Raw genomic sequence first — 27,911 nt, forward strand, 5'->3', positions numbered from 1 at the left:
CTGATGCTGGCTTTTATTATTTCACTTTTACTAGACTTGTAGGTATGTAATAGAATCTCTGAGCTGTTTGACTTGCATTTACCTAATGTCTATGGATGGTTTAGACCATGGTTTCTATCTATTTTCTGTGTATAAAACTGTCTGTCCTTGACCTTTTACACTCTGACCAATCGCCAAGTAGAAGTAAATTTTTATTAGATCTAGATTTTTTTAGAAATGTAAGATTTTAAGAGTTATGCTTGTCATGAATCGTGGTCACATTTTGTCTTCCTTTTTGTTTTTGTTTTTTGTTTGTTTTTGTTTGTTTTTGTCTTCCTTTTTAAACTTTGCTCCATTTGTTATTTTATGTGATGTGTTCTTAGATGTTGAGAAGGGATGTAACAGGATTTACTCATGGGCTCTTTTCCAATCAATTACTTCTACTGCCCTCAGAAACCTCCATGTCACCCCTGAAATTCCAAACACCTGAATCCTCCAGTGTCATAGCAAGAGAGTAAAATACCATCGACTCTGGGATATCCTAGGAGCGTGGCCTCTTCCGTGGGGAGCGTGGCTGAGAGCTGGGCTGTCAGTCCCCAGGGACATTGCTATCAGCACTCTTCCTTTCGACTTCACTATTTGTTCCACAATGGCCATCATGATATCTCAGAATTAAATCTCTGCCTGTCCCTTAAACCATGTGGTTCAGGGCCAGGAATAATTACTCCCAGAGCTGCCTCTGGGTCACGAGGGGAGAAAGGAGGAAGGCCAGACAGCGTGCTTCCTGGACTCCAACATAATTGCTCTGGGCCACTGTGATGACACAGTTGTCTCCCTTCCATTATCCTGGGCCTAAACCAGGCAAGAACTGGAGTGGGAATATATTTAAATATCTGAAGAATTCAGGGAACCCTATACCTCTAAACCTCACTGAGTCTCTGTCACTAGCAGAAAGCAAACCTGTTCCTATGTCTAATGAGGCCATTATTGCTTAACGCGAAGATGCACCTAAAGAAGTAACCTTGCAAAAGGAAGCCAACTACCTGTATGCTCTTCTCCCTCCACGCCTCACGATCTCCAAACACATAACTAGAGTTAGGTTCCAGTGTGCCCAGGGGGGCCGATTATAAGGTATAGCCCAGGAGTCAATGAGGAGCACATGCTGAGGATAAGATGCACCCACACACCAAGATTTGCTAGTTTCATGACTGTGGGGGAAAGACACATGGGAATGGATTTCCTAAGGAGGAAACAACAAAATTTTAGATTCAGGCTGAATTTATCAACATGGATGTATTTTCTAGAAATTTGGATTTAACACATTGGTTTGAATAGTTGGAAGTGTTTCTAAATATTTTCTTGGTTGGTTGCCTAAACGTAGTCACAATAGAGGAGTGCTGCATGGGGCTGAGACACAATGGGGTATAAAGTTGAGGAAGGAATTCAAAGATGTTGACAGAAATACTGAAGGGGCACTTATCATGTCCTCTTTCCACGTCCCAAAGGTGGCCCACAAAATAAATACTCGAGGGTGCTTCAGTGGCTAGTCTAACCTGTGATACCACCGCTGGGCTGACCCCGCTGTTTCAAGCACAGTGGACAGATCCTGGCTCAGCAGAAACCAAATGATGGCATATAACCGCTAGTGGCATGGAGACATGATTTCCATCTTGGGCAGCAAGGCCAGCGCCATAATCAAAACCTTCCAGGTTTGTTGGTCATGGGTCCTCAGTGGCAAAATAAATCATTAACCTCTAAAATCCCATTTTGTTTAAAATATATTTAAAAATAAATAATGCAAAAATTTAAAAATCGGACCTCGGGTCTGCTGAAGGAAAACATCTGGCTCAAGTCATGACAATAGAGTGACAGTCCCACACCCAATTACTAGACCCAAAACTCCATGCAGAAGGGAAGCCTGGGTACTTTTAAATATATAGATATATATATACTGATTTCAGAGAGAGGAAGGGAGAGGGAGAGATGAGTGAGAAATGGGCTAGAGATTTAGAAGCTGAGAACTGGGGCTGAGTATCAGAGCATTCTTGTGGCTGAGCAGCATCCAGGGAGGGGCAAATGGGCATAGGTAGGGATTCCTTACTGCAGGGCTGCCAAAGGCTGAGCAGGTGAGTCTACAGTCAGCATTCTTCAGGGGAGCAGAAGGGGTGGTTTCAGGGTCCAAAGCTAACACAAGGCTATGAACAGACAAGGCTGGAGAGCAGGAGTTTGGCATGGGCAGGCCAGAGTAACTTCCTTGGCAAGTTGGCATCTGGCCCCATTGAAGCCCTAGAGCTCTTCCTCCGTTAACACCAATTTTCAGGTCTTAGAGTTCAACATCTGAAAAGTCCTTTCTCTAGTAGCCAGGCTTACAATTTTCTGTAGGTGTTTTTCTCCGTCTTCCAATTTCACTTAAACCATTCTTTGATTAGGTTGGCCTGCCTCTGGACAAACCTGTTCCTTCTGGCTGGGGTGCAATGCAGGTCTCCTTAGCCACGGCCTGGAAAGCCAGATCTGACCTTCTGAGATCATCTGTCTGACCAGCCATTCACTTTCCATGTCTTCTTCCCATGTCTTCTTTTCTCTTTCAAGTCATGCCTATCAACAGATGACATGGGCCTTCAGGTCCTCCAGAGTGTGGGTGGGGTTGGGTCTCTCAGTGGGGACAGGTGTCACATAGGCTGAAGATGGGAGGTAATGGATGGGGAATAGGTGTCTCCTGACAGCTAGGAGTCAGGAGAGAGTAAGAAGATGGAAGAGTCAGGGCTAAAGGCATAGTAATGCCTGAGCTTTGACCATGGATTTGAGCTTCATGTGGGAAACAAGCCTCTTCTGCAGGGACCATAGGGAGCCAGGGAGCCACAGATAATGGAAGGAGTCTGACCCTGCTCAGGAGGGTGAACACAGGATAAACTAAAGGCAGTGAAGAGGATAGTGGCTGGGAGAATTTGCTTAGTACTTTTAAACCTCAACGGGTCAATAATCAATATCCCAAACGTCACTCCCTCTCTGGTAAAATCTGGTTTAGAGGGGGTAGAATCTGCCTGCAGCAGCCTTCCCACCCTGGGCACTCCTTCCCTGATCTCATGGCAGCTCTGTCCCCACTGCGTCCCTCCTGTACCCAAGGCAGCTCCCAGGAACGGTGCCAAGAGCACGTCCTACTGACCTGGCTCTGAGCTGTTTTTTGTATTGTGGAGATGCGTTCTTCAGCCCTTGGTTACCCAACTGCTCCTATACTTGGTTGTTGTTTTTATAGGCTGTTCTTTCCCTGAGGCTTCTGAGAAGTAGGTCAAGGTACCTGCTTTAAGGGAGAGGTGCCAGGAGTTCAAGTCACCCGGCCTGGAGTCAGGAATCCTGAGTTCTATTTCAGGCTTCCTAGCTAATCAGCTATGGGGCAATCTTAGGGACACATTCCCCCCTCCGGTTCTCCCTGGGCCCTTCTCTAGGCCTCATGATTTCTTTTTCTCTGAAGCTGTCTTCCCCTGGGGCTGTCGTCTTCTTCCATCTTCACTCCCTCTGGAAGGCCCTTTAAAGCTGTTGGCTGCTCAAGGCTGGAGCTGCGGCAGCCGGTGGGGAGATTAGAGGCTTTTGCGCAGAAACAGTGCAGCAGGTGGGGCCGTGTGAGGCTGGAGCGTCAGGAAGCCAGACTCCGGACTAAAGGACAGGCCTGGTGTTGCGCCCTGGATACTGGAGCTGGGGATGCAAGTGAGGGTCCTGGGTTTTATGTGATTGTTGCAGATTGCCTCCTGCTTCCAAGTCTCCCTTTCTCTGCAATGCAGGGAAATTTAGCCTCTGGTTCATATGGAAACTCTGGAAATTGTAGTGCTTGCTCACGATCATTTGAGCTGTCAGAGCAAAAGACATTGTTTACTGTGACTGTGTTAACTAGGGTGCACTATGGCCAAAAAATAATAACCTTTTCTAAAGCTTAGCTCCTCTGGCCTGACCCACCAGTCCCAGGAGGGCTCTGGGCTCCAGATTTGGCCAATGCTGATGGCCTAGGAGGGGGTGGAAATTACAGCACCTGCCTAGGTCTGGACAGCCTGAAACCCTCTTTAATCTCTACCCTCCAAACCCAGGTAATGGGGGAGTGAAATATAGATGAGAAAGGAAAGCAAATGCAGGGAAAGGGAGGGAAGGGGCCTGGGGCATTAGACTGTTAGGAAGACCTTGATTGAATGTGCAGTTGGGCCCTAGCTGGTTTAGCTCAGTGGTTAGAGCATCAGCCCGGGTTTGATTCTGGCCAAGGGCAGGTACCTCTGTTGCAGGCTTAATCCCTAGTCCCCGGTCAGAGCGTGTGCCAGAGGCAACCAATCAACGTGTCTCTCTCACATCGATGTTTCTCTCTCTCTCTCTCTCTCTCTCTCTCTCTCTCTTCCACACTCTGAAACACAATGGAAAAATATCCTCGAGTGAAGATTTTTTTAAAAAAGCAGTTGTTATGTGGATGTCGGAGTGGACTGCCAGGCATTGTGCTGTGGTGGAAAGAAATGGGGCTTGGCACAGTGCCTGGGGCTTGACTGCCTGCTTGACCACTTACTAGACAGTGGTCTCACCTCTCTGGGCCTCAGTTTCCCAGCTGTAAAATGAGAATAGTACTGCCCTTGCAAGGTTACTGAGGTATTAGAAGATAATGCATGTCAAGTGCCCGGCACAGAGCCTGTGGCATAGTGAGCACACAGGAAGTGTTACTTCATTTTCCACATTCCTTCCTGTCACAGCCATCACTGCGTTTGGGGGTTTTGAAGGTAAGTAAAAACCGATTTAAGATAAGGACCCCAACTCTAACTTTCTCTTCTTCCCTTGGTTTACCTAAATAATTGTTACTTGCTTGGTGTCTTTTCTTCGTTACACTCTTCTGGATATTGAGTCCCTTGGGGTCCGCTCTTTTGCTTTAAATTGTGAGTGAAAAGATAGTACTCCCCGCAAGTGACTTCCTCATGTGGGAGTAACACCCCTACCTGAGACTTCCACAGCAGGACTACTTCCTGCACAATGTTATCCAAACAGCTTGACTGCTCCTCAGAGAAGCTGGGTACAAGCCGAGTCCTTCACCACTGAACACATAGGGTCCAGGGGGACCTTGGCCCTCTGGCCAACACCACATGCCAGGCTGGCCAGAGTGACTCCATTCCTGTGCCTTTGGGAGCCACGTACCAGTAGGATCTACTTGGGAACACAGATGGGGAGGGAGAAGGGCTGCTGCAGGCCTGGGTCAGTCACGAAGCTCTCGGAGCACCTTTCAAAGGATGGCACTAATAAAATTATCAGATGAAACCTAGGCTGAATCTGAATTTCAGATAAGCAACACAACTTTTTTTAGTGTAATTATGTCCCAGATGTTGCATGAGACATACATAGACAATTGTGGGTTTTTAATTTATTTAAATCTAACTGGGCATCCTGCATTTTTATTTGCTAAATCTGGCAACCCTAGACCAGACATGAAAGGCTTTGGGTTGGGCACTCCAGGCCCTCCCAATGTGGCCCTCGAACACCTTGCCAGCCTCCCTTCTGCTCCCGCTCCTGGTCCTGGCCTCTGCTCCAGCCAGGCCGATTCTACTCTCTCCCCCCTACCACCCTGACCTTAGCAAGTGGTACTCCCTCCCCCTGGGACTATTTACATTATATCTCCACACCTATCTACACACCAAGAAACACTGCCCATTCTTCAAAGCCCTTCTTGAATTTTTTCCCATGAAACTCGACCCTGCTCCTTCTATGAGCCTCCACCATAGATCTTATTAGATTTTATATCATTTTTGCATGTCTCCTGAGTGCCTTGCACAGCATCTAGCACATAATTGGGAGTAATCACTAAATATTTCATAAAAGGAATGAATTAACCCACCAGCTTCATCGAGAGTCTAAAATAGAGGTCTGTGCCTCTCGTGCACAATTTCCTGTATTCTCTCGTCATGTAATATTTTTATCAGTATTTGTCTCGAGCTCCCTGCCAGACTTTTCCCTCCTGAAGACAGACACTGCATTTCCCACCGTGCAGACACCAGTGAATAATGAGTTTATTTTGTGTTGAACAGATTGTGGGGTGGGAGTATCTTCAATGTCCAGAGCAAGCTAGTCTCCTAATTTTCCTTCCTGCCTGGTTCAGATGTGACTGTCTGCAGATCTCAAAGCCACTTGACCTGGTCCTCGAACCGGCAAATAGAGACAGAGCTGCTTTGTGAGTCCACCAAGGGTCTAGACTAAATGTGAGCTCCAGGGTTTCCCGGGGGGCCCAGGGCTCCCATGTGTTGCTAAAGAGAGGGAAAGAGGTGAAAGAACAGGAACGAGACCTGGAAATAGCAAGGAAGTGGGAGGGGGTGGCGAGGACAGAGAGAAACAGAAAACGTGGGTTTGGGGTACAGCAGAGAGACCAGCCATCTGGATTCGCTCTCTGGCTCTGTCCTTGCCTTGGGTGAGGAAGGAAAAAAGTAAATAAATAGGAGAGTGCCCGCTGTGTACTGTCAGGTAGATTTTATATCAACTCCCCAACAGTCCTGCAGGAAGCTGAGGTTCAGAGAGGGTAGGTGACTGGCCTACAGACACACAGCTCCGTGGATGTGGGAAAGAAAACACAAACCAGCCTCTCAGAGCCTCAGGTTCCTCTTCTGTAGAATGGAAGACAATACACTTCCCCTCCCTAATTTCTAGGAGAAACCTCAACCGTGGGCCAAGAGGAGAAACTAAGAAGTGAGTACTGAAAGCTGGGCTAGGAGGTGTTTTCAGGGTGCGGGGCGTGAGCCTGCTGCCCCCCCCCCCCCCCCCCGCCCCGGGTCTGTTTCTCCCGTAATCACAGAAGATGGAGCAGCCGGCCCTGGGGCACCAGTGGAGAGGATCCTGGCCGCAAAGCTTGTGACTGGGAGAGGGGAGGCACCCCGACCTCCTGCGGCCCCGCGCGGGCGGCGGGCAGGGTGCGTGTCCCGGTACCGGCCCAGGAAGGACGCTGTTTGGTAGCCGTCGCCCGGTCGGAGAGCGGCGGGGACGCACAGCTGAGCGCTTGGCTAGAGAACGGGGCTCGGCTGAGGGCGCCGGGGGAGCGGGAGGGCTACTCCCCAATTCATCTTCCTCGCGCCCCTGGCTCATGCTACGAATCCCGGAGAAATCGGGGAGAGGGGCGCGCCCGCAGCCGGCAGCGCCGCCGCCGACCGGTCCCGGCTGACGGCCCGCGTCCCAGCGGGAGGGGCGGGGGCGCAGACTCCCGCGGGGCGGCGCTGCGGCTGGAAACCCCGCGGCCGGCGGCGGGAGGGCGCGTCGGGGATCCGGGTTTGCGCGCGGGGGTCGGGCTGCCGCCCGCGGCGGGCGGGGCGGGGCGGGGCGGGGCGGGGCGCGGCGGAGCGCGGGGGAGGGACGTCATTAGCATAGCCCCGCCCCCGGCACCGCCCTGCGAGAAGCCCGAGCCGAGGCCCGCGGCGCCCGGCCTGGAAGCGGACGGGGCGCGCGGCTCCCGCCCGGCCCTCCCGCGCCCGGCCCCGCGCCCGCTCCCGCCCGCCGGCCGCCGCCACCCGCCGCCCGGAGTGAATGAGAGGCGGGCGCCGCCGGGGCTGGCTGCAGGCGACCCGGCCTCGCGGGCGGCGCTCGCCCCGCGGAGATGTACGGTAAGGGGGCTCTGCCTCTCGGCTCGCAAACTTGCAGGACGCGGACCATTGTCCCCCGGCGGCCCCGGAGGCCCGGGCGCGCGGACTCGGAGCCCGCCTGGGCTCCTTCTGTCGCTGTGAGCGCGCGTCTGTGCCGAGGACAAAGATGCCCAGCGCCGGGCACCGTGGGGTCCTGGAGCCCTTCGCGCCGGTGGTTTGAGGGCGCTGGGGCGGTGGGCGGGGGTCCGTCGGGGGCCCGGGGCTCGGCTGGTCCCGCGCGCTGGGCTCTGGGGGGGCGGGTCTCCCGTGGAGCTGAGCGGGCGGGCGCCTTGGTGAAGGTGGCCATGTGTGACAGCGTTTGCAGAATTGACAAAAGCGGGTGGTGCTGCGGAGTTTTCTGCGGAAGCCGGTCGGGATTGCGGGGGGCGGGGAGGGGGCGCTCGCGGCCCGCCGTGTCCGGCTGTGCGATGTGGGAGGCGGCCCGTCCTGGGATCTCGTCTCGGGGTCCCTGGAGGGATGTGGCCTCTGCCTGCCCCGGTCGCCCGGGGGACCCAGGTTCCCCCACTTCCAGAGTGGCCCTCCGCGGCGATGGAGGAGGGAGCCCTTGCTGAGGGCGCAGCGCAGCTCTGGGTGGCCACCCTCTCGCTGTCCCCTGGCCTCTCTTCTTCCGCCACCACCTCCTCTGCTGATGTGCCACCGTCAGCCAGACCCTCATGATGCACTTGGTCAGCTTTAAGGTCGGCCAGGAGTTCCCCTGGTTTTGGAGGCGGTGTGGGTGAGGAAAAGAGCCCTTTGGATCCCACGACCGAGCTCCAGTACGGGGAGCCCTGGAGACCCAGACCAGTCTAGAAATCAACTGCGTTACAGAGCATCCAGGCCTCTGAACTGCCCTGTGTGTGTGTCAGAGAGAGACAGAGAGAGAGGATCAGATGGACCTAAGACCATCAGGACCCAGATTCTGACAGCTCTTTTAGGGCGGGCAAAAGAACTGGACTTGTTCTCATCTCCTGCCTCCACTGCCGGGCGGGGGCTCAGGGGACATCCCAGGGGTGAGTGTTGGGAGAAGAGCACATTCCCAATTTAACCTATCACTGAGGCTGCTCAGCTGCCTCACTCTGCAGACTGTGAGTCACAAAGTTTGTTGGAGGCAGAGGAAGCGGAGAGCTTGGTGGTGCATAGGCTCAGCAATCAGTGGGCCTCACTGTTGAGAGAGAGAACCTTGCATCAGTCTCCTTCCCTGCCCAGTTGGTAATACATCTGCATTTCTGAACCAGGTCAAGACTTCAGCAAGTCCCCTCAGCAAGTACCATTGCTCTTGGGTGGATCCAAGGGGGCAGTAGGGAGGTGAGGTTAACCTCAGAGCCCCTCTGCTGGCCATGGGGACTCTCGGGAAAGGTAACCAGGCAGTTGTGTTTTTATAAGGTAGGAAGTTGTGAGGTCCCCAGGAGAGGGCTATATTTTCTTACTCTCTGTTTTTCTCTCTCTTCTTTTCTGCAGAGTGAGCAGCCTGAAGCTGCAGATCACTTGACAAAAGCATGTGACTGCAGGGGCACCTGCAGTGGGGAAGGAGTTAGGACAAGGCCCATCAGAATGGGTCAGAATTAGGAACCCTAGTTCTGCTGGGCCGCCTTGTGGCATTTAGTCTGAGTCAGGCTGGCACCTGAGCATTGGGGTCCCGGTCTGCCTCTACTGTTGAAGGAAGCCGAGGAAGAATTGGATGGTACAGAAAGGGGAACCGGGAAGCCAACATATCTGGGTGCTATTTTCAGATACCCACAGACTTTTATTTCTCTTTTATATGCTTGCATTCCTCCAGATGCAAACAGAGGTAGCACGTGCCCCTGAATGATTCATAGAAAGATTATAGAGGGAATCCTCTGGGCAGTTGCCTGCAGCAAAGGAGTCACAGCAGTGCTGTTGGGAGATTGTTATAGCGTCTCATTTGGTGCAAAGCCTTCTTTGGCAGTGTGAGAGGGCGCCCACTCTCCAAGGGGACTAGCTCATTGGCCTGTATTGTAGCATTTTCTTGACTTCCATGTGATACTTGTAATAATTCTTCCCCCAGAAGTCAACAGAGTGATGAAAAAGATGTCGGGGGAGGTCGGAATGGCATAGAATCTTAGACTTCTTATATTTCGTTCTTATTTTCCCATATTTTCCAAGTGAGATGTCCAAGGTGACACAGTTAGATGAACAGTGCAGTATGCAAACTGAGACTTCCTAGGTGAGTACACGCCCCACCTATGACTTGGGTAAAGTCTCATTAGGAAAATGTCACCATGGACTTTATTAACTGATGAGCAGCGAGGCCCCCTGTGTAGAGCCAAAAGCCACCTAAGAGCTTTAGGTAACGATGACCCTTGACTGCCCACCTTGGTGACTTGATCTATTGTGAATCCATGTAATCTAAGTCTTGTCCCCATCTCTCAGCCGCTTGGCGATTCTGGACAGATCTCCTCTCTTCACCCCTCTTCACCTTACCTCTGCCCCCGACAACTCAGTCTTCCCGTGTCCTCAGTCTCCTCCGTCTTTTTCCTCCTGTCTGTGGGGGAATGAGAGCCCCTTGTCTGTGCTGGAGGACACAGTGCTATAGGGACAGAAAGAATCCTAGGCCTGGGGTCCCCTCATCTCAATCCAAGAGCCAGGTCCCGGGCATGTGACCTTAGGCAGGTGGGGTCGTCTCTTGAAATTACATATATCTCAGTAGAAAGTGGTGAGACGCCATCTCCCCCCCAGGTTGGTTGTGAGCCTCAGAGCCTGGCACTGGCTGTGGCCTTGCAACAGAAGAGGTTCTGCACACACAAGATGCGTTGCTCAAGAGCGTGGCCCCTTTGGCTGGCCTTGGGCCTCTACTTTTCTCTCTTCCTCTCTGCCAGCTCCTGAAGATGCCTGTTTGTGTCACCTTCCACCCCACATTAAACACACAGATCACCTTGACCTAGCTAGCCACTCAAGCCACCAAACTCACCCCAGGAGCCTCCTCAGTACTCACTCCTTTCTAAACCCCAGGTCCCACTGAAACAAAAGCTGCTCTGTCGAATCCCCCTCGCCTGTAGGTGCTGCCACATCCCCAACACATGTCTTCCTTCATGCTTTGTGATCGAGAGTGCTGACTGTAGGGAAAATGGCGGTGGGCTACAACTCTCTGTAACTGTGCTTCACAGAGCAATGTGCGTGCTGAGACTGTTGTAGGTGGCTGGAGAACCTGCGGGGTGGGGCCGACTCCCCGAGGTGCAGAGGCTCACCTTTGCAGAAATTTCCATAGGTCCTGCTGCTCCTCATCACAGGGGACTCCCACGACCACACACACACACACACACAGACACGCACACGCACGCACATGCACATGCCGCCAACCTCCTGGCCTCCCTGCCACTCCCCCTGCCCCCCAACTCCTTTATTCTTAGGAGGGGACGGGGTGAATAGAACCTGTTTTCTCTCTCTTGCTGCTCACAGTTCCGTGAATTCAAATAGTTGCATTTTTCTTCTTGCACATAAATAAAAAGTCACCATCACCTTAGAGAGTAGGGCAGAAATGCCATCCACACTTCTACCCACCAAAACCAACCTTTTATATTATTATATAAATTACCACTAGGATTTTGTGCTGGCCTGCTTTTGCCACTTCCTTTCTCTTTCCTTAGGGATCCTGTCTGTGCTAACCCAGGCATGGTGATAAAGGAGCAGCAGGGGGCCCAGGGACTGGCTCTGCCCGCAGGTAACCTTGGACCTGACCCTTTCTGAGTCAGTTCCCTGGCTCTACAAAGATAACAGTGCCCACCTCACAGCCGAGAGTAATCAGGATGGGAGAGCTGCCCACTTTTCCCTTCCCTCTCTTCAACTCTCTCTTTCCTCTCTGTTTCTTAATTTTTATTTTTTTTAAAAGGGGCAAAAATTAAAATAAATTTATGTCCCATAAGCTTAATAAACAGTGCTTGTGAAACTATTTCTTATATCAAACAAAAGAAAAATCTAATTTACAAAAAGCATCTTTCCCCCCCCCGATAGTTATCCAATTCTTCCAGAAAATCTGGAAAACACAATAAACTATAAACAATTATAACTGCTTTTACTGTTTTGATATCTTTTTTTTCATGCATTTGTTTACATAGTTGGAATTATCATTTTACATAATTTTGTATTCTATTTTTTCTAGTTAACATTAGAATATAAGCATCCCTCCTAAATTAATAAAAACTTACTGGCTGCCATTTATAATGACTATAAAACAGTCCACCAAATGGATGTATAATTTCCTCATTGTACATTTAGGTTATACATAAAGATTCAATATTATAACCCTGGGAAGAGTACCTGGTGCCCAAAGATTTCTCTAAATTTTGGAATATTTCCCTAGGCTGTAGCCCTCCAAATGGGTTGATCAAGGTATATAAACATTTTAAAGGTTTGTTATATATTGTCAAATTGTTTACATGTGTATCAACTACATTCCCACTCATAGTTAGGGGAGTGCCTATCTCCCTATACTCTCAAAAGCATTAAATACGGAGATTTTTACCCCCTAATCTTTGCTAATTCAGTAGAAAAGTTAGGTTATTTTAACTTATATTCTTTATTACTAGTGAAGTTAAATACTTCCTGTGTTTTTTAGCCCTTTGCATTTTAGTGAATTGTCATGAGTGCTTTATTTATTGAGGGTATTAACCATGGCTTGTCATTTGCTTTATATTGTATGTTTTAAAGGGAAATAGACATAAAGCATTAAGTATGTGTAGAATGCTGGTTATGTATGATACTACATAGGGCATCCCGGGGGACAGAGAAATGTATAAAAGTCCTTTGCATCAAGAGGATTGCAATTTCAGTGGGCAAACGGGTTGTCAAGTGTGCAAAGAATTAAATGATGCAAAGATACGTTCAGTAAAATTGCACAGTTGTTCAAGGTGGAATGAGTAACTCCCCAAATGAGGGTCAGCCAGCAGTCCTGCATGGAAGACCTCTGGGAGGTGGACTTCTTTGGGAGGGCTTTGGGGGAGAGCAGGCATCCCTGCAGGGTCCTGAGCTGGGTGGGGAAGGAAGAGAGGTCATGTCAGGGTGGAGGCACCAGTAAGTGCTCGGAGATGGGGAAAGAGAGGACCTGTGGCGGAGAGTTAGGAGAGGGAGCTACCTGGGCCTGGACAGAGTTTAGGTGGAGAAGTGTGTGATGGAGGAGATATGTCAGGATAAGGTGCTTCCACTTATCCCTGTGAGCAGGAGGAGCCACAGAAGATTTTAGATTGTCAAAGGGCCGATTTGGTCCATTGATGTTTTAGGGAAATGAAGCTGGGGCGCTGTGCAGAATGGGGATGGGCCGGGGAAGACGTGAAAGTGAGGATAGGCGGAGAGGTACCAGCCACAGGTGGTAGCCCGAGGAGTGAGAAAGCTTTGGACCAGGTAGAATTGTGCATGTGCAGTGGAAGAGGTTTGCCCCTTTTAAAAAAAGCAGTAGGACCGGGAGAGATGGGGGTATGGGATAAGGTGAATTGAAACTTTTTAAAAAACATTCCCAATGCACATTAAATGTGGGTTATACAGGCAGATACAGAAAATGGTGTATTTTGAAATAGGTGCTAGATTACCTAGAGCTGTAAATTTATTATACTCTAACTTGTTCTAAAGAGGATTTGGGGGCATATATTTTACGTACACACCTGCTACAATAAATAAAGGAGACAAATCAAAGAAAATCTATGAGTAAAATGGAAAAAATAATGCCAAGAATAAAGTTATTTCAGGAAAAATTGCCTACCAGCAGATCCTTTTGAAAATTCAGTTTTGAGTTTTCTGTAGGCCAAAAAAAAAGAGGGAGCAAGTCATTTGCAAGTCTCATAGCATCTATAAAAAGCTTTCTTTAAAATGCAGTTGCTGAGGACAAATACAGCTTTTTGAGATGCTAAGAGCTAATTCTTCCCTGAGCTCCTCCTAGGAGTATTTTATAAACGTTGGCCTAAATTAGATTTTTCTTTTAAAAATATCATTCCCTTAATCTGCTCTCTACCATGTTGGAGAGTATGAGGACTGCTCCAAATGCAAGTTTATGGGTCCTGATTCCTCACTTTGGGATTGCCCCCAGCTCTGCTCTTGGCTTCCCGCCTGTGTTTGCCGGGAGCCAGGACTCCCAGGCTTCCCTGGCGCTTCGCAGCTGCGGCCGTCATTTCTCCTTCCTTGGTGAATGTGTCTTCTGAGAGTTTGCTGGAGAGGCGGCTCCTGCCTTCCTAATCCAGGGAGGCCGTCTGGTGCCTCTCGTCCACGTGCCTTACTCACTGCACAGCCACTTCTCACAGTCTCATATTTCTCTTGTTGAGCAGCCCTGTGAAAGCAGGGAACTTATTTCTCTCATCCCCTGCTGCATCTTTAGGGCCTTGGGCACTGCCTGGGACAGAGCAGGTGCTTGAAAACCTCGGAGAATGGATGAATGCTGAGCTAGATGTCATTTTAAAAATGTACCTCTCCTTAACTCTGACCCTCCACATATTTTGGCCTTAAGTGTGTCATGAATAACAATACATGTCCTGGATAACAAAATAATAACTGTGATCTCAGCTTCCATTCGTCCGGCACTACTGTGTGATAAGCAATATTCTAAGCACTTTTTACATATTAACTGGTTTACTCTTCCTCAAATTCTGTGCGTTAGGGATCATTATTTCCCTTTAGAAATGAGAAAATGGAGACATGGAGAGGCTCAATAACCTGCCCATGGCTGCACGGTTTTGTGCTGGGCTGGGATTTGAACCTGGGCACTCCAGCTCCAGAGTGTTGGACTGGCCCTCCCTCTCTCACCGCTGTCCCTAGAATATTCTTTATGTTCCAGAGAATACAGGTCTTTCCTTTTGCAGAGCTCACTGTACCTCACAGACTTGCACATCAATTTGGGAAGCGCAGGAGAGCACAGAAAACATGGCTGAACCGAGGGCAACAGGCCTTCTCTGTGGTCCCAGGACAGTCATCGGGGAAGCTGGGAGCTGTCACTTCTGATTGGAGCCTCTGCCACCACCCTTTCTGCCTCCTTTATCATTGTTTTTGCCTTGTCAGAGAGACAAAGGGCTCCAGGAAGAGCCTTGGGGACCTAAATGAAGATTGATTAATAAGAGAGGAGCCAGGACAGCAGGTAGGGGAGGGTGGAAGACAGAATGCAAGAGCCAATGATGGCATGAAAAACAAGGAGGCATGAGCATCCATCCCAGAGAGAGAGGGGAAGACAGCAGGCAAGCAGAGCAGGCTGCCACAAGCAGTCACACACGTGCCCGGGCTGGCAGTGTGCTTAAAGGGCGCTCCACGGTCCGCGCTGGGCCCGGAGAGAGCAGAGGCTGGGCCTTCTCTCGCAGAAGGAGCTCCTGCTTCTCTGATAGTTTGGCTGTGGGTTAAAATTGCTTCCTACCTCTTCAGGTCCAGCCATTCAGCATGTGGCAACCGCTGCCTCGAGGAGGTGGGTTAGGGCTGGCTGTGTATGTGAGAGAGGGACAGTGGGCCAAGTCCCAGATGGCCACTTTCTAGTCATAGGGCCCTGGACAGTTAGTTCATCTTTCTCTGAGCCCATTCTCTCCCCTGCAAAGTGGGGACAGTCGGTCTGCCCTGCGTGGTGAAGGGTCAGATGAGCTGTCTATAGCCATGTATGTATAGTACAGAACACTGTACCTAGGAAAGGTGAGATTATCACCATCCCAGCAATTTTCGTGGATGCTTCTGGGGCATGGCCACGCCCTCTCCAGAAACAATGACAATCCCTGTGTACAAGGACGGGTCTGTCATATTTAGACTGTGCTTGTTAAAATCCTTAGACACGGTCTGGTGATAAGAGTGGAAAAGCGGAGAGCTGCTGCAATACTGGTGAGGGGGGCACCTGCCTCTGTGAGGTCGGCCTGCTAGACCGGGCCCCTGCGAGGGGACAGCACAGTGCTGATAATGCTCAGCACCTCTCGTCTCCTAGAGGGCCATCTGCAGATGGGCGGTCCATGACTGTGTCCCTCTCATCCCTGCACTAGAAAGGACAGACTCGACATCTTTGCCTAAATCCTTATGCATTCCTAAAATTTAGCAATGTTTATTCAATGTCATTGCATTCATCACCTCAACTCAGAGCAACCCTTTGGAGGTGGGTGTCATTGTCTCTGTGGCTGAGCCGAGGACACAGAGCTAAGAAGCCCAATAACTTGCCCAAGGTCCTGCAGCTGGTTGGGGTCTGTTCTCCCCATTGTCCCCTAAGCACGCGTTCACAGAGCTTCATGTGAGATTAAAGTGCCGCTTTTGTATGTGGTGGCAACTCCATGAGCCTTATGCCGAACAGCAAATTTCACTACCAGAGAAGAATTCCAAACTCAATATGTTAGTAGATTTGACATAGTTGAGTTGTAGCTTTGCATCCAGGAATATGGGTGCCCTAGTGCACAGCCTGTGGCCTGACTATAAACCTGAGAATGAGGATTTCTGAGCTCAAAGGCTAAACCTCCACAAGGACCCAGATAAATTCAAGCATCCAGGAACCAAGAGTCTTAGATACTTAGCTTGGCAGAGCTGCAAGCTTCATCATAACTATTCAGAAAGACTTCTCTCCGGGTCCCAACTTTCTTCGTAGGTGGATATTCTTGAAATAACATTTATAAATCGTGTGAAGAAGAATCTCTAAATTACAAGATTGCTTAGAAAAGCACTACTTGCAATAGAGTGATGCATTTCCAGCCCCGCCCCGCTTCCCACTACTCGTGCTGGAAGGATGCTCCTAGAGCAGAAGCATGAAGGGCCGATACTGAAAAAAACAGCGCCCTGCAGCCTCCTGCCAAGCCCTCTCTGTATCCCCACTGTATCTTATACTTTGATGTTATTTTTGTCATTTATTTGCCACAGTGAATGTCATTTATTTCCTTGTAGACTAGATCTGTGAACCTCTTGAGGACACAACCTCTATCTTAATCATCTTTGTTTTTCTAGCATCCAGCAGAGATCTTTGGTATGTAGTAAGAGCTCAGCTGTTTGCGTTGAACTGTAAAATAGTTATAAGTGTCAGCCACACATCTATACAAACCTAGCAGCCCCTGTTTCCGGGATCTCCATGGCCGTGGGCTGGGATTTCAATACTTACAGCTGCAGTATTTCATCATCTTGGTACAATATGCCTTCCCACGTTGGTTATAATTCTGTACAGAATAAAGGATATGCAGGAATATAACCATTTGGCTTTTCTCTAGACTTTGATGGTGTTAGTCGTGAGCAACAGCCGCTTGGCCTACCCACTGAGAGGTTAAGGCAGGTAGGGAATTATTCTCACATATTTTCTCCTGTGGGGCTTGGAACAAACACCACACTCTTTTTCTTCAAAAATTACACTTAGTGGTGTAATTATAGACAGGTCTTTATTTTGATTTCCATTCCTATAGTCTGTGCATTATTCTTTTACCGAATGAGAAAAATGGAGAGGCCCCTGAGGCAAAGGCAATGAGTCTGTTTCTCGTTGCATGGAAACACCTGCCAGGATGTTCCTAGATCAACCACTATTCAGGCTGCTGTGCCTTCAGTCTGGGAGCTGGATGGAGTGTGGGGGCACCAGGCAAAAAAGCAGGGATGCTGACCTTGGCTCAGGGTTATATGCAGACAGAGGAGAAGAGGGGAAGAAATGTCAGAGTATTTTTAAAATTTTTTCACCTACATACACACGCGTAACACACCATTATCAGAATCGATTGTACCCCTCATCGATGGCATAAATCAGGCTGGGCTGATGACAGCCTTAGTCACCTTATTACTCAGGGTGTCTATAAAAGGAGACCCAGAAACCGGCATCATTATATTCTTTGGATCTCTGGAAAACTCCAACTCAAATTAAGAATGTCATTCAAGTGCTGTTTTTCTGTAAAGAAAGAAAGAAAATTTGTGTTAATAAGACTGTGGGCCTGTCTGTTCCATTCTGTGGAAGTGGCTGGAGAATCGATGATCACTTTTGGAGGCTATGGTCGGGATGGGTGGTCTGAGTTAACGGCAAATGTGTATTCACCTTGGGGGGCTGCATCTCAAGGAGCTGGTCATTGTCCTTCAGAGCAGTGAAACTGAGGTGCCATGAGAGGTCCATGTGACTGCCAGTGGGCAGAGGCATGCAAGACACAGCTCACAAAAGAAAGTAAACAGTGAGTTCAGATGTCGGCCCCAACTGAACCACAACGGTTGGCTTCTACAATTGCAGGTAGATTTTGGAGTGAGCTGTGTTGCACATAGGTAACTCTAAATGGCATACTCTGCAGCAATAAACTTTATTTATTTACAAAAAAGCTAATAATGCCCCACCCGGGAGCCAGTCTATAATCAATGCATGTCTACTAGCCCTGAAAGAAACCCATAGAACACAAACAGTGGTTATTTCTAGATGATGGGATCACAGATGACTTTTAAATTTCCTTTTAAAAACTGTTTTGTATTTTTTTGCATTTTATATGGTGAGCATCAATTGTAGTGGCAGAACATAAATAAGTATAATTAAAAGTGGTTTTCTTATGTGGATAGTTATCTGGAATCTTCTAATTATGTTTTAGAAATGCTTATCCAAGAAGACATGCAAAAACAAATATATGATAGAAATTAGAAATTAGATCATGGCTGGGTGAGGGGGTTGACTGGAAGGGGAACTTTTAGAGGGGATTAAAATGTCCTATGTCTTATTTGGGTGGTGTTGCACAGTATATAAACAGTTGTCCAAACTCAAGGCACTGACCACTTGAGATCTGTGCATATATTGCATGTTAATTAGATTGCAGTAGGCAGCAGGAAACCCAGGAAAAGAAGAAAACATGCCTGCAAACAATCACTGGTCTGTTCTGCATCATTGGCACCAAAGGGCTAAAAGACAGCCAAGGACCTGTGTCAGCCAGCACCAGGGCTCTTGCCCAGGACTGTCCCCAGTGCTCCAGTGACAGTGCCCATTAAGAGCTGCTGGTCAAGGGCACGTGCTGCTGGACAACGTATGTGCTGAGCAGAGAGCCGAGGACGCTGACCTGGGAAGTCCAGCTTGTTGTTGGCAGCTGGGAGGCTGCTGATGGCGGCAGGGCAGTGGGCAGAGGGCTCTTAAAGAGAGCCATCTGGTGTGAGGCCTTTGAGGCATTGCTGGCTCTAATGGGACCTTAAATGACAGAACAAAGCCCGGCTTTAGCAGGCCTGCAACACCGGCTCAGCACCAGCATAGGCAGGACTGATGGCTGAGCGGGGCCGGGCATGTGTGCAGGATTGATTTTCTCATTTCCTCTCGGGGCTTCTGTGACCTCGCAGCCCACAGTGCTGTCCTACTCCTAACAATGCATGGCCCTTAATGGCATTACTATTCACCTGTTTCTTAATAATGTGCTGGCTGTGACACCTCTGCACAAAGACCTATATCTCCCTGGCTAAAAATGGAATTTTTTCCTAATGGCACAGTGGAGTAAATCTCAGTGTCTCCTTTGTAGCCCAGGGGTTAGGTGTGAGGACCCTGGACTCTGACAGGCCTGGGTTTGAATCGCAGCTCTCCCATGTAACAGTTGTGTGACTTTGGAGGAGTTACTTAACCGAGCTCAGCCTCATGTTCCTGTAAAATAGAACAATAGACCCCACCTCGATATTGTCAGAAGGATTAAATAAAATAATGCATTCCAACCTCTTAATGGTTCCTGATGTGTAATGAGAGCTTAACGTTAGCTAGTATTGACATTAACTGGAGGGGTCAGAATGCATATTTTACTATCAACAGATCCTTTTAAATAACAACATAGCAGTAACAGAGCCCCCAGGATCTGCACAGAGGACGCATTCTCCACTCCTTATGTAGAGCTTTGGAAGGAGCAGTCCCCACCAGCTAGGTTTCTGCTTTTGGAGACCCACTCAGCTTAGCCCCTTTCTCGCTCCATCTGCTTTTGCTCCTTGCAGTGGGCAGACTTGGCTGGAGGGACTTCCATCCTTGTGCAGGTACATCCAGGACGCCCGTGTGCACTTGCGCGGCTTCCTTAAAAATGGGTCTTGGCTGTGCCTGGCCTGCCGCTTACTTGGCATTTTTCGTTTGGCTCAACTGAGCACCCGTTTTGCATTTTTGCTGAATTCTGCTGCTTGCTCCTGATTCTGCTTGGAGTTTCAGAAGTGTTGCTTCTGAAATTTCCCTCTGGCACCATGACCACCCAGGTCCTGGCTTTGTGTCTTAGCAGCTCGGGGCCCAGCGCCTGCTTTGTGTTTTGGCAGCACCGCTCATGCTGTGACAGACTCTCTGATTATAGATTTGGGCCTTTGAATGATCGATCTTGGATTCCTAGCCTTTAGGAGACTGTGGTTTAAATCTGTCCGTTCTTCTGTGTATTTAAAGCTCTCGTGCTTGCTCTCAGTCAGTTTGGCCCCATCACAATGCAGCCTCTTCTGGTTTCTATATTTGACGGCGTGTGTTCACTTGGAAACCTGGGGGTGAGCAACCCTGCTTTTTATAGGCTGCCTGGTGACCACAATAGGAAACAGGGCGTATTGTGTGGAGAAAGCATAAATGTGTCATCAATTGAGTCCTGATTTCTAGTCTTTAGCTCCAAACTTAAACCAAATTGCTGGTGAAATTTCTAACACTGTATTGTTTTCTTGTGGTAGATTCTACTCTCTGTGCTGCAAGCTCTTTGAGGGCAGGAATTATTTGTTGGAAGGCTTCATATCCCCATAGTTCATGTGCACTTAAAATAAAATTCAGGTGCCTTGATGTACCAAGTAGTAGGTATTCCAATGGATGGATTTCAGTGAGTGAATTCCCACCCTGAGCTCAGAACACTCTGCAGAGAGACACACACATCAGCATTAAGTTTCCCTCTTGCTCTCATTTATTGAGATTCCCTGGGCTTAAAGGGCCTACAAAGTACTTCCTTCCGTAAATGTAACCAATACACTACTTAAGCTGATAAACAGTGTTTATAAAGTGAGTATTGATGAAATTATAAAATAAAATACCAACAGTGCTCTGTTAATGGTAATTCTCTCATCAAAGCTACAAGATATATCTAGTGTCCTAAGGCCACACTGAAGCCCAAGATGTCAGGGTCACATCAGAAGTTCACCCCGGCCCAGGGGCCTGTGCCTGCCAAAGCAGCGTATCCACTGTGATCGATGCAGACAAGCCAAGCATTACCCTTCTTGTTAAATAAATGATTCCTGTAACATTTCATGCAGCTTCTAAACCAGCAGTCACTGAAGGTGAGATCACGCCTCCCTTCCTCCCTTAATAGTCATTCCCCTCTCAACCCACACTATTTGAGATTGCACTGTCACCTCTCTACTGAAAACGGTCCCGGAGTCACCAGCGGAGGCCTGACTGCCGAGCCCTATGCCTTCGCCGCCTTCTCAGTTCTCACTGTTTTACCCTCTCCTGAACACTTCCACTATCAACTCACCTGCCCGTTCAACTCACCTGCCCCTCTCTGTGCAGATGCTGGGAGGTTCTGCTTCCCCTTGTCTCTAAATGTGTCAACTCTTAGAGACAGCTGTCAACTCTCTTGGGTGACTTTCATGTGTGAAGGGAGAGAGGGGGCCGAGTTTAGCCTGTGTTTTAGTGCACCGCATCTCTGGTCCTCTATTCTGATCCCAAATGTCATCACTCGGCTCTGGGGCAGGTGAGACGCCAATCAGAAGCCTCTGCTTCCTTTCTGACTTCCCCTGTCACTCACCTACCACTTCATTGGGGCTAGAGGCTGCATATGCCCCGCCCTCCCATGTGGCACACTCACCCAGTGTGACTCCCCCATATTTGTCACACCGCAAGTGGACACTTCTAGTTCAGGGTCTGGTCCTGTTCCTCTGCCAGGATAGTCCCATCTTAGTGGCCTGTTGGGAGGGTCAGACCATGCTCCATCTGTAATGTGTAAGATTCCTTACACATTCTAAGGCACAGTAAAAGGTGATAGTGGCTGTTACTTAGTATAATGACATTTCTCCCCTGTTGACCTGGCTCTGGGGACATTTCACCACTTGGCCCCTCCCTAGGGCCCCAGCTTCCCTATCACTGTCCTAGACAGACTGGCCCACTGATTATATTCCGAATGCTCCTTTGCACTGGCTCCTCTGATCTTTTGCTCATGCTGTTCCTAGTGCCTGGAATTCCCTCCCTTCTCTTCTTTGTCAACATATTATCTATGCCTCACATCTGTTTGGAAGCATCTCAACTGAAATGATACCTCCACCCTTGGAAGTACCAGCATGCTGGCTCAAGTGACACTTGCGCTTCCTTTTGTTATGGCTGCTTGAGCGCATGCACAAGGGACAGGACTGTGCATTCTATTATTTTTCATCTTCCACCGTGTCTAACGTGCTCAGTGCGTTTGTCTTGCATGCATGCGTGTGTGCGTGAATAAATGAAATGACTCCTGGGTCTTTAACCAGCTCCAGCAAGACCCAAGCTGAGCAAGTATAGAACACTGTGTGTGTGTTTTTAACTCTTAGATTCCAAATCTTTGAACAGCAAATTAGTCTCATCAGATTTTGTAAGGCGTTTTATTCTGAAGAGAAAAAGGAAGAAACAGTCAAAATTATATTTCTTTTAAGTTAAATGAGTAATAAAACATTTTTGTTGGGGGAGGAAATTAAAATAAAAACCGAAGCCCTAAGTTCGAGCTGTCCAAGAGAACTTTCTCCAATGATGCAAATGTACCTGCGTGTCCAGTAGGGTGGCCATTAGCCACATGTGGCTGCTGAGCACATACAAGGTGGCTTGTGTGCCCAAGGAACTGAAGTTTAAATATTATTGAATTACGTAACCAGAGGTGACTAGTGGCTACCATTGTGACTACCTTGTCCCCTCATCCCTAGGCCCCCAGCTCCAGTCCCCACACTGGACATGATCACTAATAATGCTGCACTGTGTATCTTTACGGATCTTTGTGCATTTACAGCCTATTTTATACACATATTTACACACATGCCAAGTTTGTTTGGGCTGTGTTTCGCACAAATGGTATCATGCTGTACCTGTTCTGCGGCCTGCTTTTTAATTGACAGTATGTTTGGACAGCTATCGGGGCAGTGCTCATAGATCTGCCTTATTTATTCCGGCTACTGCACAGTGTCCACTGCAGGAGGTTCCCTGGTCTATTTAGCCAGTCCCCTATTGATGAACGTTTAGGTTGTTCCCAAACAAAGCCACAAACCCATTCTTTTCTGCTTCCCTGTGTGCATGAGCAATTGCAGATACTGTGAACGGGATTTCTGAACCAAGGAGAGGAAAAGTCTCCATCCCCCCATCCCCGTCCCATGGTTCTCCCAGCTCCGGTTCCCCTCGACTGTGCATGGGGGCGGGGGTCAGGGCTGATGTGCTGCACCAGCCCCTGTGTCTGAGATGATCCTGGGAACCATCATTATTATCATTACTATTATTATTATTTTGCCAGAAACTGGCAGCCGTGTTCTCCTGTGACCTTTGTCTTCACTCGCCCTGCTGAGAAACTGGAACCTAGATTTTAATCACAGGCTGTGATGGGCTCTGAAAACGCTGAGCCATTAATAACAGTGTGGAGATGACAGACACAGACGGCCTTCGTCTGCAAGCCGCTTTCAGTGCAGACTTGAGGAAAACCTGGATGTTCTGGGCCTCGTTTTTAAGTTAGGTTTCTCAAAGGATGTTCATTCTACCCATCTTGGGGCACAAATATAAGGAAACTGGGTTTAGAGGCCCATCTGTTTGCTAGCATTTGCTGCTGGGTGTTGCGCAATGAGTGAAACAGTGATTCATGGTATGATCTGTATGGGAGTCACTTTCTAATGAGGCAAAGGAGGCCCGGACTCTGGCATGGCCAGGAGTCTGTGTAAATTAAAGTAAGAAGAGAAGCCAGTGCCTGCTTCTGGTGGCCGCAGTTCATCTTATCCAGTGCTTCCCCTTCCCCCAATTTCAAAGCATGTCAAAATAAAAATTATTAAAGATTCCATACCAAGTTTTTTTTCCCAGTGGTGATTTTTAATTTCAGCCTCAAAGGAGTTGGTGATAACTGAGCTGGGATCAAAAATAGGGGTGGATGAGTAGCTGGTACCAACATCCATTAAATTGGAAACGTCCCCCCATAGCCAGGAGTGGGACCGGGCCATTATCCAACAAGGAACAGAAGAGAGGAGAGGGCAGTGAAAGTGAGAACAGGGAAGGGAAACAGGCTCAGAGGGAACAGACCCTGCCGATCAGACTTCAGAGAAGCTAAATGGGGGGGGGGGTTGGAACTATCTATACAGCATCTGTGGACATGAAAACAAAGGGGAACACTCCTGTGGTTTGGTACTGTTTGGTCAAACTGTTTTCTTTTCCCCACGCTCCTGCCCTAATTCAATCATAATTTTATTAGTTCGGGGCATACTGCAGATGGAGTTTAGGATAGACCTTTCTCATTAAACAGTCCACCCTAGGAATTTTTCCATGATGTCACCTAGTCTTCCAAATGATGCCGGAGAGGTTTGCACTTAAATTATTTATTCAAATACATTTCAGCCAGCTGGCTAAGTTTTAGTCCAAGTTCCTTTGTTTACAAGTGCCTCCGTGAGAGAGTATCCCAGCTTAGGAGGAGTGAACATCTGAAAAACAGAGTACTGAGGCTGGCAGGCTGCCGCCTTGTCTTCCCTCCAGGTTTTCCATCAGCGTCTGCATTGATTTTACCAGGTAGTTTTCAGACTCTGGCCCAGTTCCCCTTCTTTCTCATGGCTGATCTCTGGTGATGTGATGTTATTGATGCTGTCATCCCACAGTGGTGGGTGAGTTTCCAATCAGTTTCCAGGACCAGTGTGGCTGGTGATGTGCCATTGGAGGTGGAGCGAGGCCTGATTTTTGTCACTGATTCCAGGCTTTGGACTTGCCCCTCCCTCTCTGTGCTGTCATACTGTGAGAAATGTCAGTCCACCCAGGGCGGCTTACATTTTATTTATTGATTGTGCCTTTTCTCTCCAACTAGACTGTCAGAGCCCAGAAAGCCAGGTCTGTGTCTTGTTAATGCTTCATGTCCCCAGGCAGCCCTTGGCACATTGGGGGCCATAATAGCTGCTCAATATACAGGGTGGAGCAAAAGTAGGTTTACAGTCGTGAGTGCACAAAACACGGAGTATATTTTTATATTATTATTTATTAATTATTGCATCCCTTTCCATAGGAACAATGGTAAACCTACTTTTGCCCCACCCTGTATGTGTTGTCAACCCTTATTTCTCCCTCCAGTGGCAGCCAACCTAGTGTGGGGCTGGCTGGTCGCTCAAAGGGGTGGTGGGAGAGGCTCTGGCCTGAGGCTGGCTCTTGGGCCCCTGCAGGCCCATCAGCAAACTATGTTAAGGTCTTCTGCCAGTTACCACTTGCACTCAAAGGAAGTGTCTTTGCCTTTGTTGTATGCCAATTTTAAAAAACTTCTTATTTTGAAATATTGATTCTTCAGTAGTTACAAAGAAATGTACAGGGAGAGCCCGTGTACCCTTCACCCAGCCTGCCCTAGTGTTAGCATCTTCATAACTATAGCTCAGTATCAACACCGAGAGATTGACATTGGTACAATCCACAAAGCTAGTTCAGATTTTATCATCAGTTATAGATAACTTAAAAAAAAAATAATCCATCTTAGAAAGTACCCTTTTCTACTTGAACCCATTTTCTTCATACACCCCTGTCTAAATGTTTACTCTCACTTCATATCTTTAGACATCATTGCTCTAAAGTCAGATGGCCTCTCTTGCTCTGTTCCTGATTCTGTTCCTTGCTCCCTGTGTGATCTTGAGCAAATTAACTAACCTCTCTGAGCTTTGGTTTTCTCACCTGAAATACTAACCTCATGGGATTTTTTTAAAAGTGCAAAGTGCTTAAGTTAACATAATATACTAGGCACTCAGGAAATGCAGTGTTTTCTCTCCACCCTCTTGCTACATTGCAAGCCCTCTTTTTCTCACAGTTCAATAAAATCCTTCTCTTTTAAATAATCTTCAAGATTAGTCTCCTTTGACACTCTCCCATCCCATGTCTAGTTACCGCAGCAATCCCGCTCTGTGTGTGTAACATTTAATTAGTATGATCCCAATGACACATTCCACATTCCTGTTGAATACATTTTCATTTCTATTTTTACCCATCAATCACATAATGTCTTCTAGGGCAGAGATCTCAGCGCTTTCATTTCTACAGGTCAACATATTGGATAAAAGCCTCGGTTTGGTGCCATCTGTAAAGCAAGGGTATTTGTATCCACATCAGAGGCTCTTTGTGAAGATTAAATGGACAAATGCAGGTGAAACACCCAGCAGAGTGCCGAGCACAGACAAGCTCAAAACACACATCTGCTGCCGCTGTTCCTGATAACAGCCCCTCGGTTGTGTTTCTGCTGGGAGTCTCATCCTTGGGCATCTGAGAGGTGATGTCTGGCTACCTCTGATTTCTTAGTAACTGTTTGTGCTTCATATGCCAGGTGTAAAATAGAACCAAAAGACTGTAAGGACCATTCCTGCCCTGAAATCCCATTTTATTCTTTCCTGCCTTCTCTTTCCAAAGTTGGGAAAGAGATTTTCATAATAATCATCATCATAATATCATGATGATAATAGCTGATCAGTTCTGAGTGCTTATTAAATGCCAGGCACAGTTCTAAAAACTTTCTTGTGTAAACTTATCTTGTCTCCACCACAACGGAAGTAGGTTCTGTTACTCCCATTTTGCAGATGAGTCCTGAGGCACAGAGACTTGAATACCTTGCCTAAGTCTGCACAGCATGTGAGAGCTGGAACTGGGGTGGGAAGCCAGCCTGCCTGGCTCCTGAAAAGAGTTGGGATATATTTTTTCCTGCTGTTACTGGTTCCAAGAGACAAGGAATGAAAAACCATTCTGTTTATTTTTATCTATGATTCGCTTGAAGAGTGATACCAAAGCCCAGGGAAGTGTACAGTTAGGAAAGAATGGAAGCCCTGCATTGAATCAGTTCGACCCACTTCTCCCTTTTTAAACCCTCATGCTCAGTGAAGGTGGCAATCAGGTCAACCAAGACTGGCTAGAAAGCAGTGAGCGTGTTGGAAGTGCAGAGAGCTCTGGAAGGCCAGGCTACTGACAGCTACTGCTTTGTCTATAAATTCACACACGCACTGGCCCAGCCTGTCTCCCCAGGGAGAGTTCAGGGGCTGTTTGATTCCAATAAAACTTGTTTGGAAACTTGGACTCTGCCTCCTTCCCAAACTCATTTTCCTCAGCCTTTCCTCTTGCTTCTTCAATCCCAGATCGTCCCCAGACCAGGAGGGACAGGCCCTGGCCCCTGCAGGCTCCCCCTCCACGACAGTGGCACAGCCACGTGGCGCCACTCGACTTCTTTATCACCAATAAAACCAAACCAGGCTCTTGCTGTATGACTCCCGGCTTTAATTACCAAGGGCAAATTGCGCGTCATTCAGAATAATGAAAAATTGGAAACAGCAATGGGAAATGATTAAATAAATCAGAGTCTGGTCAAAAGGTGGAATAGTAAGTAGCCATTAACGTGAGGTTCTGGAAAGATATTTAGTGAGAAGACAGATGCTCATAATATAAGAAGAAAATAGGTCTTTACATGGACCTGTACGATCCCAATTTTATGCATATACTTTAAAATTATGCATAAACACGGAAACAAAAACTAGGACAAATACACTAAAATTGCTATAGTTAATCATGACTAGTGTGAGTATAAATGATGTTTATATTCACTTTTACTTATCTTACAGACTTAAACATGAGAGTATATTCCTTTTAAAAATCAGATGTAAGCGAAAAGAGAAAAGGGAACCTTTTTAGTTTCTTACATTTTTCCCCTTTGGAGGGCTGCTGATTTTTCCTTTCATGGATTCGCCAGTACTTACCAGATTGCTACACCCCTAGAGATCCAGCTCAGGTCTTGCCTCTTCCAGGAAGCCTTCCTGGGCTCATCAAACTCCCAGAGATTTCTTCCGTTGTGTGGACTCCTTAGTCTCACTGTGACACATCATCAACTTTAAATGTGTGTGTGTCTCATGTCCTCGATAGAGAGTAAGATTTTTTATGGCAGAACCTATATATTTTTAACTTCCTCCTTTTCGCCACCCTACCCAGCAAGTACTGTGCAGACTATTTACTGAGGCTCAGTTAACATCCGCTGGACACAAGGCCTGATCCTCACCAGAGGCACTTGAGTCTGACGCCCCTTTCTCTCTGAACTTTGTTCTGTTTCCTCCCATTCATTTGAAAGGGGTATCTGTGCCAATGGCCCTGGGTTAAATTTTATTGTAAATTGTTTAAAAAGAACTCAAGTTTGCTTTGTTAGGGATGATCAAATCCAGCCCTTGCCTTTACAAGGGGATTGTGACGTTAAGAAAATAAATATGAACTATTTTGAGCAAAGAGGCATTTTCCTTGGAGAAGGGGGATAATGGCATTGATGT

General features: G+C 48.0%; 1 protein-coding gene across 3 annotated transcripts in view; it reads left to right on the top strand.

Moving 5' to 3' along the window:
- The first annotated feature begins 7,453 nt into the window (after positions 1-7,453).
- EFR3B (EFR3 homolog B) overlaps positions 7,454-27,911 on the top strand; it is a 61,969-nt gene continuing 41,511 nt past the window's right edge. For all 3 annotated transcript variants that reach the window (XM_081156021.1, XM_081156022.1, XM_081156023.1), the window contains exon 1: positions 7,454-7,574. In XM_081156021.1, the coding sequence (XP_081012147.1) occupies positions 7,568-7,574 (7 nt within the window). In that variant the 5' untranslated portion in view covers positions 7,454-7,567. The remainder of the gene's footprint in view (positions 7,575-27,911) is intronic.

This window comes from Miniopterus schreibersii (assembly GCF_964146895.1).
Source record: "Miniopterus schreibersii genome assembly, chromosome: 13".
NCBI classification, from domain to species: Eukaryota; Metazoa; Chordata; class Mammalia; order Chiroptera; family Miniopteridae; genus Miniopterus; species Miniopterus schreibersii.